The sequence below is a fragment of the Megalobrama amblycephala genome, linkage group LG9 (genome assembly GCF_018812025.1).
Source record: "Megalobrama amblycephala isolate DHTTF-2021 linkage group LG9, ASM1881202v1, whole genome shotgun sequence".
NCBI classification, from domain to species: Eukaryota; Metazoa; Chordata; class Actinopteri; order Cypriniformes; family Xenocyprididae; genus Megalobrama; species Megalobrama amblycephala.
This window is the reverse complement of record NC_063052.1, coordinates 37,935,208-37,954,854: the sequence shown is the minus strand read 5'-3', so window position 1 is coordinate 37,954,854 and position 19,647 is coordinate 37,935,208. Positions and strand designations below refer to the sequence as shown.

Here is a 19,647-nt window from a genome sequence, read left to right as displayed (position 1 = left end):
ACCAATAAGGAAAAAAAATGAAAGGGTCTAAAAGTAGTATATATATATTTATCTGGTTGACATGGAGCAAATAAATCTCAAACCTCTAAGAGTCTACTGGCAAAAAGAGAATGCAGCAGAGCTTGTAATAATACAAGAATCAACATCGGCTTGTCGAGAACTGAGGGATTTGAAATGTTGTAAACTGGAGATGGTGTTTTTATTACTCAACAGGAGAGTAAGGTATTTTATTGAACAGATAAATAACCATATGTAGCTCTAACAGAGTTCATTGTAAAGCATTATCTATTGTGAAGGGTCATTTCATTACGGATGTTGTAGCGCTGTGCTGGAATTAATTTTCAAGGAAGTACTGTGTCTAATGAGTAAAACTACAGTATCGTCTTCAGCTAGTCAGCTTGAGATCCTTTCCATCTGAACTGGTTATATTTCTTAAAACTATTAGTAAATATTTTATGAGCAGGATAACTGTATTCATCCGCACAGTCACACAGAACTGAAGCACAACCAAAACAATGTTCTTCAGCAAAATGCATGCAGTTTTGTTTTTTAACTGCAAGAGGGCCAACCTTTCATCATGCCCATTACTTCAACCTGCAGATACCCACACTTGCCTGAAGAGGCGCTGTGAAGACCGATCGGTGTATGACATGAAAGTGCAAAGAGAGCGAATAAAAAGCATACAGAGACCTCAGCTCTCTGATCGCTCTCATGGCACTTTGATGTCATACACCGATCAGTCTGGCCAGAACAGAATGTCCATGCTGCTCTTTTCCATATAATGAAAGTAAATAAAGTAACGGTCAAGCTCTAAGACAACAACAAAATATCTTTGTAATAGCAAACCTGTGTAATAGCACCATAAAGAAGTCAAACAAAGCTGTATGAATTCAGATGGATTAACATATAACATTCAAGTTGTATAAACCATTATGTTGTTTTTTTTGTTGTTGTTTAAGGAGCTAACTGCTGAACTTCTTCGTGTTACACAGCTATGTAGGTTTGAGTAACATCACTGAGTAAATAATTTTTTGCAGAACTATACACTGTAAGAAAAAAATCCAATAAAAAAACCAGAAAGACACTAGCAATTTTAGGACATTATCTAAATTCACAGAGTTTTCTGCCATAAATCACAACACAATACAATGCATAATTTAAAATATGGGTGAAAGATCAATTTAGAAAATTACTTCATTAACAGCACATTGTTCCATATTATTATGGACTTTTCTTATAGTTTATTCTTTTCAGTGTTTATAAACAATGTAAATGATGTTCATTTGAAATCATTATCATGTTGTTTTAGTGTTAGAAACCGCTGCTCAAAATGAAACGCATCTCAATGTTTTTCTCAGGTTTTGGAGAAGGGAAGTACGTCTCGTTTGAGGATCGTCAGTGGCATCAGCCGTGTTTTCAGTGTTCGGAGTGTTCGGTGTCTCTGGTTGGCACTGGATTTTTCCCCGATGGGATAAAGATTCTCTGCAAAAGCTGCAATGCCAAATAACCTATTACTGCTTCTGTAGATGTGCTAAAACTATTTGTGAACAGGCCTTTGTGTAAAATAAACACTTATGAAATGTTTGACATAATTTATTCATTAAATGTATGATGTACATGAAAGTTTTGGTGTTACATTCTCTCAAATCTGTATGTTACTCAAAAATCTCTAAATTAGAATGACATATTTGATTGGGTAAAAGCATGTTATAGTTTAAATGATAAATTTAACAACATGAGTTTCATTCTAAAGTGAGATGTTGTTGTTCTCATCATTGCAGTCCTTCTTTGGTAACACTTTACAATAACAGTACATGAATAACCATGAACTAATACCTGAATTAATAGTTACTTCAACATGAACTCATGATTAGTTAAGATATGAACTAATGAAGAGTGATCCTTAACTACAACAGGAGTCATAAGGATTCATGCATGAAAACAGCAGCCTTAACTACGCGTTAATACATGTTTGATAATTAATGCATTAATTAACATTTAGGGGTAAACTAAATCAAACAGTCTCTATAAGAAGGAATAATAAATACTTGGACTTTGAAATAAATTTAAACAATTTATTATTGTCAGAATTTAAACTAGTGACATCAGCAGCTTCATTATAAACATTACAGAAAGGCACAGGATTAGTTTGTCATTATTTTCACTGATCCTCCTTATCAAACATATAAAATACTAAATACACTAATAATTTATCTTAAAAGGTCTTAATATGTTTTGTGATATTCTTTCCTATCAAACTAAACAACTGTGACTTATAACAGTTCCTGAGGAATCGGTTCCCAAAAAAACAAAAAACAAACAGGAAACATGAACTAAGGTCAGGGAGCGTTTGCTGGATTCAGATTCAGAAGTTCACTCTCCATCCAGACACAGGCCGTGATCATACTGTACCCTCCATTCTCTGACTTTTTGAAAAGTCACACAACATCACTTAACTGGGCTGAACACTTATATAGTTGTGTTAGTACATGTGTATTTGATAGTAAGTTAATGAAAAATCACAAGTTGAATTTGGTAAGTAGTTAATAATTAATTAATTATGATTGTGCCCCCTCAAGTAAAGTCATGACATAATTATGCATTATTAAGCTATTAGTTGATGTTAGTATATGGTTAGTTAATTATGATCGTGCCCCCTCAAGTAAAGACATGACAGGATGCACATACAAATCATTCACTAATATATGAATAAACACTAAGAGTGCCGTCCTTATTCCTTTACACCCGGTGCAAAAAAACAAAATAAATTGTATTTGTATTTTATTTTTATTTACATATTTAAACATATATGGACTTGAAAGCAAGCCATAAACATACCTGTAAAGACACACATAAGGCACATTTACATGTAAAATCGGGCGCGTCCACAAGCTAATGCTAATCAAAGCATAGACATTTAAACGACAAAAATACAAATACAGTTAATAACTGCACATAACCTCCTGAAAACCCCAATACAACATACATGTAAATATGTCTTTAATTATGAATTCGGCTTACCAAAGCAGTCAACAATTATTAGTTTAAAATGCCAGCAACACAACAAACGCGCCAAGAGAACACCTAGCGTGCGCCACTAATAAGTGTCCCGCCAGAAACAAACCCTACATACTTTAGTTCCGGGAATAATCTATGACTATTTAGCTATGACTAAATATAAATGAGCAATAAAAATCAGAAAACGGTTTAGATCAAATTAAATTTATTAGTGGTAGTTAGTCTATTTTCCACATTTGATTCGACAGATCTATGTAATTAATGGCTAAACAATCATGTGCCATTCCAATCATTTGTCACAAAGCTGCAGATGGCAGATTATGATATTACAGTGTAAATTATGACAGTATTAAATCACGTTTAATTCAAATTCAGAGTACTTCTTGTTTACTCTTATGGAGCCTGATTTATTTAGTTTACCCCTAAATGTTAATTAATGCATTAATTATCAAACATGTATTAACGCATAGTTAAGGCTGCTGTTTTCATGCATGAATCCTTATGACTCCTGGGGCCTGTACCATGAAGCCAGATTAGCTGGCTAGCCAGGTAAGTTTCAGATTAGTTTGCTCCAATCCTGGGTTTTAGGTACCATGAAAATGACTTGGCTTTTAGCGGTGTTCATCGCCATAGTAACTGACGCTCCACGGCTAACCTGCTCCAGGGCAGGTTATGTTCTGGATTAGAGATCTCAAACTGAAATTGGACCAATCAGATGTGAGAAAAGTGACACTGACACATCCAGCGCAGTAAAGTCACGCCCCCAGTTTCACTTTCTCCAAATTAAAGGTCACTATATAGTAAAAACAAATATTTAAAGATAAAATTGTCTGTCTTTAATGATAATTAGAATTATTTTATGATTTATATAATTAGAATATGATCTATATTATTATTAATCCATTTCACACAAGCAATTTTAGTTATTATTAAGCATTTAGTTTAAATGACTATTAATATATATAGATCATATAAGCTGTAGAATCAATAGATAACTCTTTAAAAATGACAACATGTGACCTTACATGTATGAGTCTCTATTGCTATATATTAACAAGCAACTATAACTTCACAAGTTTCACTGATAGAGCAAGATAATTTCGTTTATCTGTCCTCTTTCATGGACAAGTATTTTTTTTAGTGTAAATGCGTTTAAATTCTTAATTTTCTTTAATCTCTTAACCTTCAGCAAGAGTTTTGAATCACGCTGGCTCTCTCGCGAGAAGTGAATCAGAGTTTCTCTCTGTTGCAAGGCCTGTGATTGGCTGTTCACCACTGATGTCACTCATTCATGTGCACGCGCTACACAAACTCAGGATCAAAGCCTGAGTTGACAGAGAAAGTTGATGATCAGCATCATGGTACCAACAAAGCCGGAGTGCAGTGGTTTGGTTTTGTCAACTCAAAACTAATCCTATAACCCTGAGTTTGTTCAACTACCATCATGGTACAGGCCCCTGTAGTAGTTAAGGATCACTCTTCATTAGTTCATATCTTAACTAATCATGAGTTCATGTTGAAGTAACTATTAATTTAGGTATTAGTTCATGATTATTCATGTACTGTTATTGTAAAGTGTTACCCCTTCTTTGCATAGTTTTAATTTTACATTTGAGTAATTTTCAATGTGTTTGCATTAACATCAGGCCTTAACATTCCCACCAACAGCAACATTCCTCAATGAAATTTACATTTGAACAAAACACACCCTGACCCATATGACTGTTCATATGTGAAAGCATGTGTTCAGTGAGACAGGATTGAATCATGTAGTGATGCTTTAGAATGTGGACAGAAAAGGTTTGTATTAAACAGTGAATTTTACAGTGCATATTTTAATGCACAAGCATTGGTTCATTAAAATAGTGCACTGTAAAATTCACTGTTTAATTATTCTCACATTAAATAATAACGGATGGCATCGTATTTGTGTCGCTTTCAAAATTGATGTATTTTTGAATATGAATGGTTTCTGTAAAACCGCTCCTGCATTTGTTTTTCCTTCCATAAAATGTTTGTATATAAAATGACAACTTTCAAATATTATCTGGGGTTTAGTTAATTTTCTCTTTAAAACACACACACACACGTACATTTCTGAGACAAAATGTCTGAAAAAATATGCAAAGGTTATGGAAATCCTGCAAATATATAACTCCACCTTAACATCTCTAAGCATGTATAAACCTTCCATGTGAAGTTCATTCTAACTGTTTTTGACTTGTCTGGTGCCCGAACAATTTAATGCAATTTACCTTTCAATAATACTTTAAATTTACGCCACCGTTACACTGTTCTAAGAGCTCAGCTAGGCAGTATGCTAGATTGTTAACCTCCTTGACTACTGCTTTTACAGTACTGTAGTGTTGTTAGGCCCCCTCTCATTATATAAGGACATTCTTTTGAGCCCAGACATTGAGTCTGAGTTGTTAGTCTTTGAGAAGCCTCCTTGGTAAGCCATTCTGAGCATAGGACGACGTCATGCTGAGGTCTCTGTCCTCAGACTTCAGCAGGGCAGTATGCTAGGTTTTTAGGCCTCCTCTCATTATAGAGAGTCACTCTCCTAGGCCTCCACTCCCTAGAGCTCCACCTGAATAGCGGGTCTGAGTGGTAGGGTTTGCAAAGCCTCCTTGGCAGCCGTTCTGAGCGTTGAACACCGATAATGCTCCTCTCAATTTAGAGAGTCATCGTATTCAGGGCGCCATCCTTAGAGCTTGGCCAGGCAGTAGTGTCAAGTTGTTAGGCTCCTTGACTACTGCCCTTACAGAGGAGTGAGGTTGAGGCCTCCACACCAAAGAGCTCCACCTGGGCAGCAGTTTCACGTGGCTTGGCACCTCCTTGATGGCTATTTTTAAGTGTTGCTAGGCCTCCTCTCACTATCAAAAGTTGTCCTTTGAGGCCTCCACTCCTTAAGTCCGATTGAATAGATATTCTGAGTTGTAGTTGTAGGAGTCTCTGTGAGACTCCTTTGAAGTTGAGCATTGAATGTATTTAGGCATCCTCTCCCTTCAGAGAGTTGTCATGCGTTCTCTATGAACCTCCTTGGTACTCCTGGGTTAGGAACGTGAACGTGAATAAAAAGCAGCTGTGCTCAATTTTCACAGATCCAAATACATTAAACAAACAGCGATATACACCGATCAGATATAATATTATGACCACTGACAGGTGAGGTGAATAACACTGATTATCTCTTCATCACAGCACCTGTTAGTGGGTGGGATATATTAGGCAGCAAGTGAACATTTTGTCCTCAAAGTGTTAGAAGCAGGACGATTGGACAAGTTTAAGGATTTGAGCGAGTTTGACAAGGGCCAAATTGTGATGGCTAGACGACTTGGTCAGAGCATCTCCAAAACTGCAGCTCGGGGTGTTCCTGGTCTGCAGTGGTCAGTATCTAATGTGGTCTAAAGAAGGAACAGTGGTGAACTGGTGACAGGGTCATGGGCGGCCAAGGCTCATTGAGTCAAGGCTGGCCTGTGTGGTCCAATCTAACAACGAGCTACTGTAACTCAAATTGCTCAAGAAGTTAATTCTGGTTCTGATACAAAAGTGTCAGAACACACAGTGCATCAGAGTTTGTTGCTTATGGGGATTCATAGCCGCAGTCCAGTCCGGGTGGCCATGCTGACCCCTGTCCACCACCAAAAGCATCAACAGTGGGCATGTGAGCATCAGAACTGGACCACGGAGCAATGGAAGAAGGTGGCCTGGTCTGATGAATCACGTTTTCTTTTACATCACGTGAATGGCCGTTTGAATGTGCGTCGCCTACCTGGGGAACACATGGCACCAGGATCAGTGTTGCCAAGTCTGCTGTTTTCCCACGGAATTCTGCTACTTTTACACTGTTGCCGCAGGTTGTTTTTCATGTCCGCAGGTTGAATCGACCCCAATAATGTGATATTTAGCCCTTTGGAATGCAATTTTTACCAGAGGAGCCCCGCCAAAACTGTGGATTTTACCCCCCAGAATTTTTACCATGCGAATTTTGGCCCGAACCCAGAGTACTCCCCCCTGATGTAGACAGAACTAGAAGTGAGGAGATGGGATGGAGGAGGGATGCTGATAAACTGTCAAAGTACAGAGGTGTCTGCAGCATATATACCTCTTGTTGTTGGTTGATTAGCTGAATGCTTTCCACTTGTGCTAATTAGGTTAATTATCTGCACCAAAAAGATAATTTGAATAGAACAAAATTGTCTTGGGATTTTTACTCATTCCACTTTTTTATGGCAAACTTTTTCGGTTTTACTGTGGTGGAAACTACCATGATTATATATATATATATATATATATTTTTTTTTTAAGCAGGTTAGCAGGCACAAATGATCAATTCAAACAGTTTTTATTTAAAAACCATTTAATAACTTGGAATACAAAAACAGGCAAAACATTAAGTAAACCAAACTTCACTCATACAGCCTTGATACAACAATTGATCCAAGGTTACTAGTTTAGTTTATTTAGATGTAAACATATTATAGGCAATTTCACTTTGTCAGGTAGAGGGAAACGGAATGAGTAGTTATGAATGAATTTGTGAATATTTATGAATTTGTCGAACTTACTAAAACAAGCATTAAAATAAAAATTGAAAAAACAAATGATTAACAAATGCATCTTTCTTCCTTTGAACAGCAGCACGTTTTCATATTTGCAATTACAAAAATCATCATCTTTATCATATTGAGGTGTAAATTCATTTAGTGTATTTGACAGGTGTGATGATCAGTGGAGTTGAGTTTTTACCTCCATCATTAAATTCTGGGCTAAAATATGGATAGAGTTTGTCGGTGAAAGACTGACCAGTGAAAGAGTAGATATGAGAGCTGGACTCCACATCATAAAAGGAGACCAGACCCTCCTCATAATCCACAAACACACCGACCCGCTGCGGCTTCACGCTCAGAGGCAGAGGGACAGGAGGACCAGTACAGGATTCATATTCATTTTCATTCATCAGAGCAACAGTCCAGAATCCATCCTCAGGACACAGTGTGATCAATCCCTTCCTGTTAATGGATTCTCTGGCAACTCCTAAAGTCCATTCAGTCTTTCCCTTCACCTGCACCTCAAAATAAAATCTCCCTGAGGAGAATCCCTCCTTTCCCAGGACATCTACACATGTATCAAATCTCTTTGGGTTGTCTGGAAGTTTCTGTCGCTTGTCTCCACATGTCACTTGCTTTCCATCATCAGACAGGATGAGTTTAGGATGAGCTGTATCAGGATCCAGAGTCACATCCACTGAGAAAACAGAATATGAATCACAACTTAATACAGATATTTAATGATGATGTTTTAATATTTAATCAGTGTTTAATCATCCTGTAGGTCAGTGATGAAGCTGTGAGTATATGAATGTAATCTAGTGTAGTTCAGACACACACTGTACCTTCATACTGCTGCATCCTCTTCAGATCTGTAGAGACTAATGACAATAAAAAAAATCATCAGATCTTTGAGATGCTTTTTATATGGAAATTATAGACAAGATTTAAAGTTATATTTAAAGAATTGTGTACATGTTTATCTAATCAATGTGTCTGCTGATATTTAGATGATCATTTTGCTTTGAGTTTGAGCTCTGAATATTCTTCTTTATAAAAACACAGAACTAAATGTTTGATGACATTGTTTTATGCAGGTTATTTTTTGACTATCTATTAATTAAATTTTGAAGTAGATTAGTGCAGATTATGCAACAAATATAATATTTTAAAACTATTCAGGTTCGAATAAGTAAGGTTGGTTAAAAAAATTCAAGTCTTCATCTACGTCAAAATCTGCCGACATATTTACAAATAATGGTTTTTACATACAGCGCGCACGTTCACCTGCTTGTAAACAAAGTTTAGCGCGGCTATGCCAGCACTTCATCTGGAACACTAGGTGGCGGTAATACTCCTAAGGAGTGAGCAGCCAGTAACAAGTAGTAGTAGAAGAAGACCGTCGTCAGTTTAGTTCTCGCGCATGCGTCATGGAGCTATGTCAGAGGCCTACAAGAGAGAAAATGAATAGTTGAATAAAGTCGTTCTTTTGTTTGTTTTTTTCGCACGAAAAGTATTAACGTCGCTTGAGAAACGTACGGTTGAGCCACTGTAGTGGCATGGACTATTTAAACATTTTCTTCACTGACTTTCTGGACGGACAAGTTTGGGCCACCTTAAAGCCAAGGGAGGAGTATTCCACCGCACATATTTAATCACAAAAATATTAATTTGTGATCCGAAGATGAAAGAAAGACTTACATGGTTGTATCAACATGAGGGTGAGTAATTACTGACAGAATTTTCATTTTTGGGTGAACTAACCCTTTAAAGAACGTACCAGTTAGTGTGAGTTTCTCCTGTAGAGTGTCCTGCAGTTGAGTCAGAGCTCTCCTCAGAGGCTCCAGACTCTCATCAGTCTTCACACTGATCTCAGACCAGTTACTGGTGTTTCTAGAGCTGCACAGGGATGAGTGAATCTACAGCAGGAGAGAGGAGAAATCCTTCATCATGGGGAGTGTTATGGTGTCATATACTGCATTATCATTGATCAGAGAGATGTTGACTGACCTGTAGGAGGTGGAGGTGATCTTCAGTGTGTGAGAGCTGCTCCAGCTCAGTGTTTCTCATCTTTAGCTCAGTGATCTCCTGCTCCAGCTCTTCAATGAGCTCTTCCTCCTGTTTCTCTGCTGCTTTCTGCTGCTCCTCCATCATCTCCAGCAGTTCAGTCTGACATCTCTCAATGGAGCGGATGAGATCAGTGAAGAGCTCGACACGGGCTGCTTTCTTCTCCTCTGTGTTTCTCTGCTCAACCAGGGCAATCAACATGTTATTAGTCGTGTTTACTAAGACAAGAACCACATTACTACTGCTCATAATTGGTAAGTGTTTTAAGGGGTTTTCAAAATCTCTCAACCAAAGAATTATCCTGTACCGTTTGCACTGAATGATTCCTCAAATCATGTGTCTTATTGATGAGAGATGTGTTATTACTCCACTAATGGATCAGGTAATCACAGACATGTCGATATTTAGAGCAGCAACACTGTGTGATATTACTTTTACTATAAAATAACTTACATTTTAGAGAAATTATTGTCAGTTTCCTTGTCTGTATTTACTTAGACAACTGGAAAGAGTTTCAAATAAGTTGCACTAGTGGTGAATGAATCAGTTTTTGAACAAATCATTAGAGCGAATGAATCAAAATCAATGACTCGCTCATTAAAAGTGGTAAAAACAGTATAAAGTCTCAGTGCTGGCGGACTGTGTATCAGGAAACCTGGAGAACCGGAACTAAATGATGTATAATAGACATTTAAATTATACATATTTAATTATTTTAAACTCACTTTTCTGACTTCTGCTGAGTGTTTGACATCTTGAATCTTCTTGGTTCTGTCCTGGATCATCTGCTGCAGATCTTTTTGTGTCTTCATCAGTTGAGTCTATAGACAGAGAATGCACAATGTTTTCATAACCGATTCATTTACATCAAAGAACATGTGATTCCTCATTATAAGAGCCCTTAAAATCAGCTTGTCAGTAACTTCTACCTTCTTCTCTTCACTTTCCTCTTCTAAAGAAACAGTGTTGTGGTTCTTGTGGTCTGTTACACCACACACCAGACACACAATCTTCTGATCATCTCTACAGAACAGCTCCAGAGGTCTCTCATGTTTCTGACATATATAGTCCTCCAGATTCCTCACAGGATTGATCAGTTTGTGTTTCTTTAAACCTGCCACTCTCAAATGAGGCTCCAGGTGAGTTTCACAGTAAGAGCTCTGACACACCAGACACGACTTCAGGGCTTTCAGCTTTCTTTCCTCACAGAAGTCACACAGAACTTCATGTTTTTTCTCAGGACTTTTCTTTTTATAGTGATCTACAAGCTCTCTGAGTGTGGTATTAATCTTGAGATCAGGTCTGATCTTGAATGTTTCTGTACAATATGGACATTTGCAGGTCTGGCTGTTGTTCCAGTGTTTATTCAGACAGGTCTTGCAGAAGTTGTGTCCACATGGAGTGCTGACTGGATCAGTGAACACGTCCAGACATATAGAGCACTGAAGATCCTCAGTCAGTGGACCACTGGAGGATGACATCCCTGAAAAGAGAAATGATGAAAATAAATCACCAACACTGCTAGTCTGAAAGTAGTTATATGCTGTTCGTTTAGGGTGTACTGTACACTCAGAATGTTTGGGGTCTCCCCAGACCCAAGACAGTAAAGATGAGATTTTTTAACAAAATAATGCAAAAAAAAAATTCAAACATAATTATTCACTTACATTAGTGGAAAATTGCTGCCATCTGCTGGACAACAAGCACTTAACATTAAACTTCAGTGTGTATGTGAGCACGAGCGTTCCACATTGTGGATGTTTTATAGTGTTGCCACTTCATTTCTGTATTTGTGTTCTGCATTGTGGCTGATTTATTGAATTTATTTGACAAATTGAGAACATTTATTGATTTTAATCGACCCCCATTCATTTTCAATGTGGGGTCTGAACATCCTGAGAGGTACTTTTTTTTGTCCCCTTCTGCAGCGCTCAAGTTCAAATCAGTTTAATTAATATAAAAAATAAAATAAAATAAATAAAAACATCTCCAGACCTTGCGTTTTCCCCCATTCTATTTTTGAAAGCAAAAATGCATTCTGTGTGAACTGGTGTCCCCGACTATGGATTTAAATAGTCAAATCATATTTGGGGGTTGCGCACAAACTCTTTCCACGTTCAAGGCCAAAGGAGTATAGGCTCAACTGTGAACGAGATGGAGTGGAAAATGAAGTAGACTAAAGCCTCGTACACACCGGGATGCTTATCGCCATCATTTTGAGATGTTTTTCGTGTGTCAATACCCAAGTGATTTTTACTGGAGATGCGCCGAGTGAATGTGCAAATTCACTCCCTGACAGTATATGGCGCTTGTTCTTAGTGTAAGTGAACGGTAGTGCAAATAAACATATTTATGATATTAATAAAATTAAAGAATATAAAAACACTCATATAAAATGGCATATATGGCATATACATGACATGAGGAGATGGTAGTCAGGTAGGGAAAATAAGTCACAATGATAGCAGTGCAAGTGAATGATATAGTGCAAATAAATATTTATGAAATATACATTCTCAACTATATTTCTTGAATGTAAAAAAAAAAAAAAAATACAGAAATAGAATGGCATATAATACACATCTATTGGTGTGTTCAAGAACTGGCAGAGCACCCATAGTTTGTAGGGGTCTTCGTCTACTTCCTCTTTGTCGTCTTGGTATCAATGTGTGCTCAGCAAGACCGTTCTGTACTTGAGCGCCACCAAATCATGTTTTACTGCAACTTCAACAGCTCTAGGCATGTGAACAAAAGCGCCAATCTCATTGGTCGGCCAGTTTTTATCTCGGCGCTTCAAACCAAAAAAAAAACGAGCCCGATGAGTTTTTAAAAAAAAATTATGCTTTTACGCCTGGCATATTGCGCGTCAGTATGCACACTAACCATAGACTGTAAAAAAAAAGATGGACGACGCGACGACGCTTCCTTCCATTGTATTGAACTGAAGCCAAAACGGACGGCGATGGGCGCTGACCATAGGCGCTGACACGTTACGCAAAACGTCAGTTTGGAACCTGGGCATGCGCAGAAGGAATCGTCCGTGGAGCCCGGAGGCGGAGTCGCGGTATCAAACTTCCGCCCAGACGGCTGCGTCATCATTGATGTATTTTAAATAGGCTATATAAATTATACGTAATTTAAAATTCTACCTATAAAATAATAGGCTATTCTGTTTCTAGAGCAATAATATTTTTGAAACAGCAAATTCAGTAGATAAACTCAATATATTATGCCACTAGAAACAACTCTAAAATGTCAGAAACGGTCCTGCCATTTTAAATAAAATGTTTAAACTAACGTTACAGGAGATCGATTGCTGTAGACAGTGCTCCATAATTAATTAGAGTAGGCTATCATTAGTTTTATCCTGCTAAATATAATTTTATACCCATAAAAATAATTAGTAACTGCCAGATAACGATCACCTGCTTTTTTTCCGTCATGGCTAACGTTAGGCGTGTTATCTTAACTAATTAAGTTTATTAATTAGCATATGAAGCCCACATTTAACGTTACCAAGAAAAGCTCAGATATGATCCTGTAGGTCAGTTAGTACAGTTTACTGATGAACAGCTCATTTTGTCGGTGTGAAATAACACAGAAATTGAAAATGAATAGTTATTTATTTATCTTCAATCTCCCCTCGAAGCTCTGACAGTCCTCAGAGAAGCTGTCAATCAACTGTGAATCACGATGACACGCCCCGTTTCTATAACACCAAATTGCTAGCTAAAATCATACTTATCACAAAAACGAACAACTGAATATAAATCAGCGTGATAACAATTACCTTAAATGACCAGAACCATCTTTCGGAAAATTTTATTTGAAGCATAATTTATTTTTATGTTTTAACTTAAGTCTCATTCGTCTGCATTGAGCGGGCGGGGTTTATGACCTGTACTGCATCCAGCCTCCAGGGGGCGATCAAAGAGCCCGCAGCTTCACTTTTCAGGACGCATGAGGCACACCTGACACTAACATTGGCCCCCTTTGTTTAGTCACAAGGCTTTAAACGTCAGCGATAATCGCACATGATATTCCTCCCAGTGTGTACAGGCCTTTAAGGCCCAGGTATAGGGCCTTAGCATATTCTAAGCTATTTTATTGATAAATCATTCTACGCTACTGAATGATTCTGTGAGTGCACGATCTGCGCGTCACTGTCTGTAACAGCGCATTTTAGAACAGCAGTGATTAAGATGTTTAAAATGTGCACTCATCCGATCAATATTGACAATCCAGATAGTATAATCAAACACACCTTGTGGAACACTCTTGGATTATGCATTTATTTGTCATTAAATGTTGTATAAGGAGCATAGTAGGCCCTTTTCACAATGACGTCAGTTAACTTCTGCCTATCCGCAAAGCAGTGGTTCTTTAGTTCCGCCTTACCTTCGCACCGGAGACTTCTCGGGAAAATGCTTTAACATTAAGTGCGAACTGTTTATGTCAAGAATTTACACAGTCGGGTTTTTTTTGGTAAAATTATTTGTTATTTCTTTTCTGTAACAGTGTAACTGCCTTGTTTAGGGTTTCCGCGAGCAGAAACTTTAGCAATGTTGTGTCCTTGAATTGCTGTCAGGGTTTTATCACGACTGTGTGTCCACACAAATCTGTTAGCCTATTTGTAATAACAAGAATGCTGTCTTTAAAAACAAATGTTTATTTTTAGAAAATGGTAGGATATGATAACAGCATTGTTGTGAGATTTATTTAATGGACTCCTGAGAGTAGCACATCCACATATAATAGTCTGAAGAATTAATGGTGTGAGAGATCATTTTACATCATACTGAATCATTTTACATTAAACTGAACTGGTGCGATATATAAAGATAATGTATAATTTGTACTGAAAATACCAAACGGAAGTATATGTTAATTTAATGTTATTCCCTGAAGAAATAATTAGATTTAATTCATTTAATGCTGCTATAACAATGAGTACTTATGTAAATCCTCTGTATATTTTTGTATGCGACAGTCTTGTTCTGCAATAAAGAGATGAATGTCGTCAATGTTTTTTTGCCATAGTAAAAATGCCAGGTACAGATGTCAGTTTTTACAAAATTAACGGTCTTCATGTAGAAATAGTATTATATTAATCACAATTTTTATTTACTTATTATGTATGTCATATGTATCGAAATAAAACCAAAAAACAGACTTTTTGATATTTAAAAAGAATAAGCTTATGTTGATCTTTATTGTGCAGGCACTGAAAAAAGTAGCACATTAAGCATTGAATTAAGTTTTTTTTCTGCATGTAAACGTCAGAAACGTATGTTTATTTCACAAATAGGCCTACATATTAACAGCTTCATCCTTTTTTAAACAGCTTCAAAGTTTGCAAGTTACTAGGGGCAGCTGTGAGGTGAAAACATGTCCCAAGATTCTGCGCTCAAACTTGCCCTGCATCCCAATGTGCATACTATCCACCCTATCCGGCCTAAATAATATTGAATATTACTAATGTCACATACTATTTAGGATGGTTAGTATGCACATTGAGACGCAGGCTTGGTGTCATCAAGCTAGCTTTTGTTTTAAATAGGACTCTACCCAGCCAGCAGAGCCATGTGGGGCCCAAATGGGTTTGACCTGGGCTATCTAACTGGGACCCAGCCAGTTTTGCACCCAGTTTCCATGTAGGCCCCACATGGATTTGCCCAGATGAACTGAACACTGCTTAGTGTGCACACTACAGGCTGTTTAATGTAACACTTAATCAGTGTTGGAGGTAATGAGATAATTAAGTGATTGAATAATGATTTTGTATTAGTGAAGAACACCTGCTGTTAACAAGCATAATCACTGAAGGAAAGAGAAACACAAAAACTACTTCCAGCCACAGCCTTGGATGAAATCAACTGAAGATAAAATACATTACATCTCTCAAGATCTGATTAAACAACTCCACAAACAACATTAGCTTCACTTATTACTAACCAGACTGACTTTATTTCTGTCAGACATCTACAGAAGTTCGTATTAAGAATTAAGAAGAGGCTTAGATGTTGATTACTTATTTGAAAGTAATAGTTTGATTTGATGTTACCATTGTGGCGATTAGTGTGTGCTTTAGTCAGGCTCTTGACTTTTTAACATTAGTTTTTCTCTTGACAGCTGTGTCTGTTTGTTATGGCGAGAACAGCGAGAGAAAACATAGTCAGATGCTGATTGATGATAAGAATTTAATCATCATATATTGGCTTAACTCATTGTGTGGGAGGTTTATACAGGTAGTATGTTATTAATTCTGTTTTATTGTTATGATTCTACAGAATAATAGAATTTAATCAGAACATCAAATGATTTTTAAACACACCATTTACATATTTTGGGCTCCTGTGAGTTTTACTCGCACACAGACATCAAGAATCAGCGTATGATTCTCAACAATGGTGCAATGCATTCTGGGTGCCTCATACAAAACTCATCCATGGCTCCCAGAATGCATTGCAACATGAAGCATGTCACCATTGTTGAGAATCATACGCTGATTCTTGATGTCTGTGTAAGTGAATCTTGCAGGAGGTTTGAAGTGTTTAGTGAACAATGTGTTTTTCAAATTTTCTGATTAAAACCTTTTTAGTGTGGTAATTTTAGAGGAGATCCAGCACAAAGTTAAACACATTTTGCTCATTAAAAAGCTCAATCATTAGATCAATGAATCAAGCCACTAAATGATGACTATATTTTTATCATTTAGCAGCTGACCACATTGTCTCTTGTTTTTCTTGCCATAACATACAGCCAGAGAAAAAATTAAAAGTTATAGTCAAGAGTCAAACTACCTAACTGAAGTAAGCGCTGACCTCGATCACGGTGACATCAAACCAAACTTATTTTCAACAAATCATCAACATCTAAACCTCTGGTAATTCTCAATAACAACTTTTGTAGATGAATGTCAGAAATAAAGTCAGTCTGGTTAGTGATAAGTGAAGCTGGTAATGCTGTTTGTGGAGTTGTTTAATCAGATCTTCAGAGATTTAATGTCATTTATCTTCAGTTGATTTCATCGAAGGCTGTGGCTGAAGCCGTAGTTCTTGTTGTTTCTCTGTCCTTCAGTGATTCTGCTCATTATCACCTAATTATCTCATTAACTCCAGCATGTTTCTGTGTTTCATTTAACAGCCTGTAGTGTGCACACTGAGCAGTGTTCAGCTCATCTGGGCTAACCCATGTGGGGCCTACATGGAAACTGGGTGCAAAACTGGCTGGGTCCCAGTTAGATAGCCCAGGTCAAACCCATTTGGGCCCCACATGGCTCTGCTGGCTGGGTAGCGACCTCTAGCGGACAGAAAATATTACATATTGCACTTTTAACTGATATTGTGTCCAAGTATGTATGACTTTAGTGTAGTTTTGATCTTGATTTTCAGCTGCAGTGTTGCAGGTTTGTGTTCAGTCTGTCTGCAGTTAATTTCTTTAGCCTTTATGTCATGTGACAAAATGACAGAAACACTAAACTTTGCTTTGAAACCAAACAAATCACATAAGTTTAATACTATTCGGATACCATTTCATTTGCAGTAAACAACTAAAGCAGTTGTGTATTTGACAAATTGTTCAACCTACTAAACCTGAACACTTCCATTAGAAACCTGTTCAGCTCTATATTTCTATCATTACCTGTGAGTATCAGATGTGTCCACAAGACTCTTCAAACAGATCAATATTCTGTTATTTAAAGAGGTTGATCATTCAGGTGTTCATATTGTTGTTGATCAAGTTCGTTTAACTTTTTTTTTTTTAATGTCTCTGAACTACAGTGATATCAGAGCTCCTCCAATTTACACATTTACATTTGTCCCTGTAACGTTATTCGGTGTGTTGAGTTCATGCTCTGTTTCTATTGTGACTGATGTTTCTATCAGGTCACGAAGAAAAATAATGAGCAGACTTACAAAAGCTTGATTGTTTGGTCATATCTGTGAAGAGTTTTCATGCGGTTATTCTAGAAAGCAAAGTTAACTTACCGTCACAAATACCCTTAACTCTCTGTTGATTAACCCAAACCTTGCTTACTCGAGGTATGTATGGTATGCTGGTTCAAAAATGCGTCCGCGAGTAAAGCCAACTCAGTGTATGTTCCAGGTTAAAACACAAGACATCCTCAACAGAGCGACGAATCGATGATTTACCATAACAAACGCAAAGAAAAAGCGCGCCTTTCTACTTCCTTCTTCTTCTTTTGTTAAATGGCGATTTACATAGCCTACTTAGTACACATCGCCACCTATTTGGTGGTTGTGCAATCATTTTTTCAATCTTTTCGGTTAATAAGTAGCCTAATCTTTATTCACTGAGAATAAGAATTGTTTGTTTGATGCTAATTATTTAATAAGATATCACATAGGCCTATTTATTTTGTTATAGAAATACATTATAGCATAGAAAATGTCCCCTTATAAAAAGGGAAAAAAACAAAACAAAACAAAAAATGCAGATTCATGTGTGAGATGACAATAAATAGAATTAAACATTTTAATATTGTTATAATAGTGCTTTCGAATATATATACACACACACACACACACACACACACACACACACACACACACACACTCAATTAACCCAAACTAACCCAGAGAATAAGTTGCTATGGCTACTTACATACCCTGAGAGTTACAACCGTTTTTGGAACTAAAAGTTGAGGTTATCCGCTTATTTATTTTTTAACATACCCAGGAATGTCACATAACCTGCTTTCTGGAATACCCCCAAATGCTGCTCAACTTACAGATGTTCCATAAAGATGTTCATAAGGATTGTCAATCTGTTGCTCTTATATCCGACGTTTTATGGGATGGTCTGTCACTCTCATATAGAGTCAGGGTTCAGTCGATCTGTTGGAACCTGCTCTGAGAAACACTGCTATGATTTTATAAGATTCAGGTAAAAAGGTTTATAATGTCTAAAACACAAAAGACAGCAGCAGTAAAACAAGATTCTTGATATGAAGATTTATCTCAGCATTTGTCTGAATAACTATTAATAGATTTAATAACATTCATCAAGATGCTTACTGTCCAAATGATTTAAAACTGGCCACCAAAGAACATATTGTCTTATTTCAGTTTTATTCAAAAGATGGTAAAAAAAAATAAAAATGACATGCGTATTTGCGTTGTTTTCTATGGGGGATAAAAAAAAAAAAAACTCTCGGATTTCATCAAAAATATCTTAATTTGTGTTCTGAAGATGAATGAAGGTCTTACGGGTGTGGAACAACATGAGGGTGAGTAATAAATGACAGCATTTTTTATTTTTGGGTGAACTAACCCTTTAATGCTGATAATGCAGTTTGGTTTGACATTTTGTTAATGAAAATCATATACATTTTTGGTATAGAACTACTTTACATACAAAAAGATCCAGAAACAGAAATATGAGGATTAAATACAATAATCTCCCCAAACCCTTTATAATAGCCATTGGTTCAAGACATTTTTATGACTCTTCCCTTAGATGCAGCTGACCCTGTTTATGGAAATATGAAAATTGTGGCTTTGTTCATCCCAGGAGACTCAAGGTCCTAGTAAAGCTGAACTCTTGGGTCTTTGGTTTGATCTTGTGTCTTAAACCTCAGTGGACAGAACATTTGTCCTGCAGTCATCAGAACTAAACACTGTAATCACTGTAAACTGAATACTGCAATACACACTCAAAACACAAACAATGAATAAAAATATGGATCCAATACATTCAGACATTAATGAGATGTGCAGGCATCATTATTAATCATAATTAGGACTAGGATGGGCGATCAAGTAAACTAAAACAAATCACTAAACATATTTACATGACCTTAATACAACTTTTTATAAGATACATTTTATCAGTTTGCAGTTTTTAAATTACATGATATTTCCAAGTTTTACATGACTGTATACATGCATTGTCTGTATTTTCTGATCTGAAACTATATGGTGCCACCTAGTGAACATTAGCTACCATAATGCTGTAGGCCAGTGGCCTCAGGTTAGGGTTAGGG

At 36.9% G+C, this 19,647-nt stretch overlaps 2 protein-coding genes across 5 annotated transcripts in view; both read right to left on the bottom strand.

The window, feature by feature from the left end:
• meaf6 (MYST/Esa1-associated factor 6) overlaps window positions 1-19,647 on the bottom strand; it is a 46,967-nt gene that overhangs the window by 1,775 nt on the left and 25,545 nt on the right. The gene's annotated exons all lie outside the window — the stretch shown is intronic.
• On the bottom strand, window positions 7,384-17,789 carry LOC125276128 (E3 ubiquitin-protein ligase TRIM39-like). 3 transcript variants are annotated; one of them, XM_048203609.1, is made up of 7 exons: window positions 17,630-17,789; window positions 10,568-11,121; window positions 10,364-10,459; window positions 9,582-9,815; window positions 9,352-9,490; window positions 8,417-8,452; window positions 7,384-8,268 (listed from the first exon to the last, which is right to left on the bottom strand). In XM_048203609.1, exons 2-7 carry the CDS (start codon window positions 11,117-11,119, stop codon window positions 7,721-7,723), a joined length of 1,605 nt encoding a protein of 534 aa, XP_048059566.1. In that variant the 5' UTR covers window positions 11,120-11,121; window positions 17,630-17,789; the 3' UTR covers window positions 7,384-7,720. The 3 variants fall into 3 exon arrangements, with proteins under 3 accessions (XP_048059566.1, XP_048059568.1, XP_048059567.1); XM_048203611.1 differs by having other exon boundaries at window positions 8,417-8,443; XM_048203610.1 differs by lacking the exon at window positions 17,630-17,789 and adding an exon at window positions 17,283-17,300.

Coding starts and splice junctions, on each gene's coding strand:
- LOC125276128 (XM_048203609.1), bottom strand. CDS start 11,119: ATGTCATCCTCCAGTGGTCCACTGACTGAGGATCTTCAGTGCTCTATA. Junction 9,816..10,363: donor ACTCAGCAGAAGTCAGAAAA/GTGAGTTTAAAA, acceptor CTGGTTGAGCAG/AGAAACACAGAGGAGAAGAA. Junction 9,491..9,581: donor ATCACCTCCACCTCCTACAG/GTCAGTCAACAT, acceptor CTCCTGCTGTAG/ATTCACTCATCCCTGTGCAG.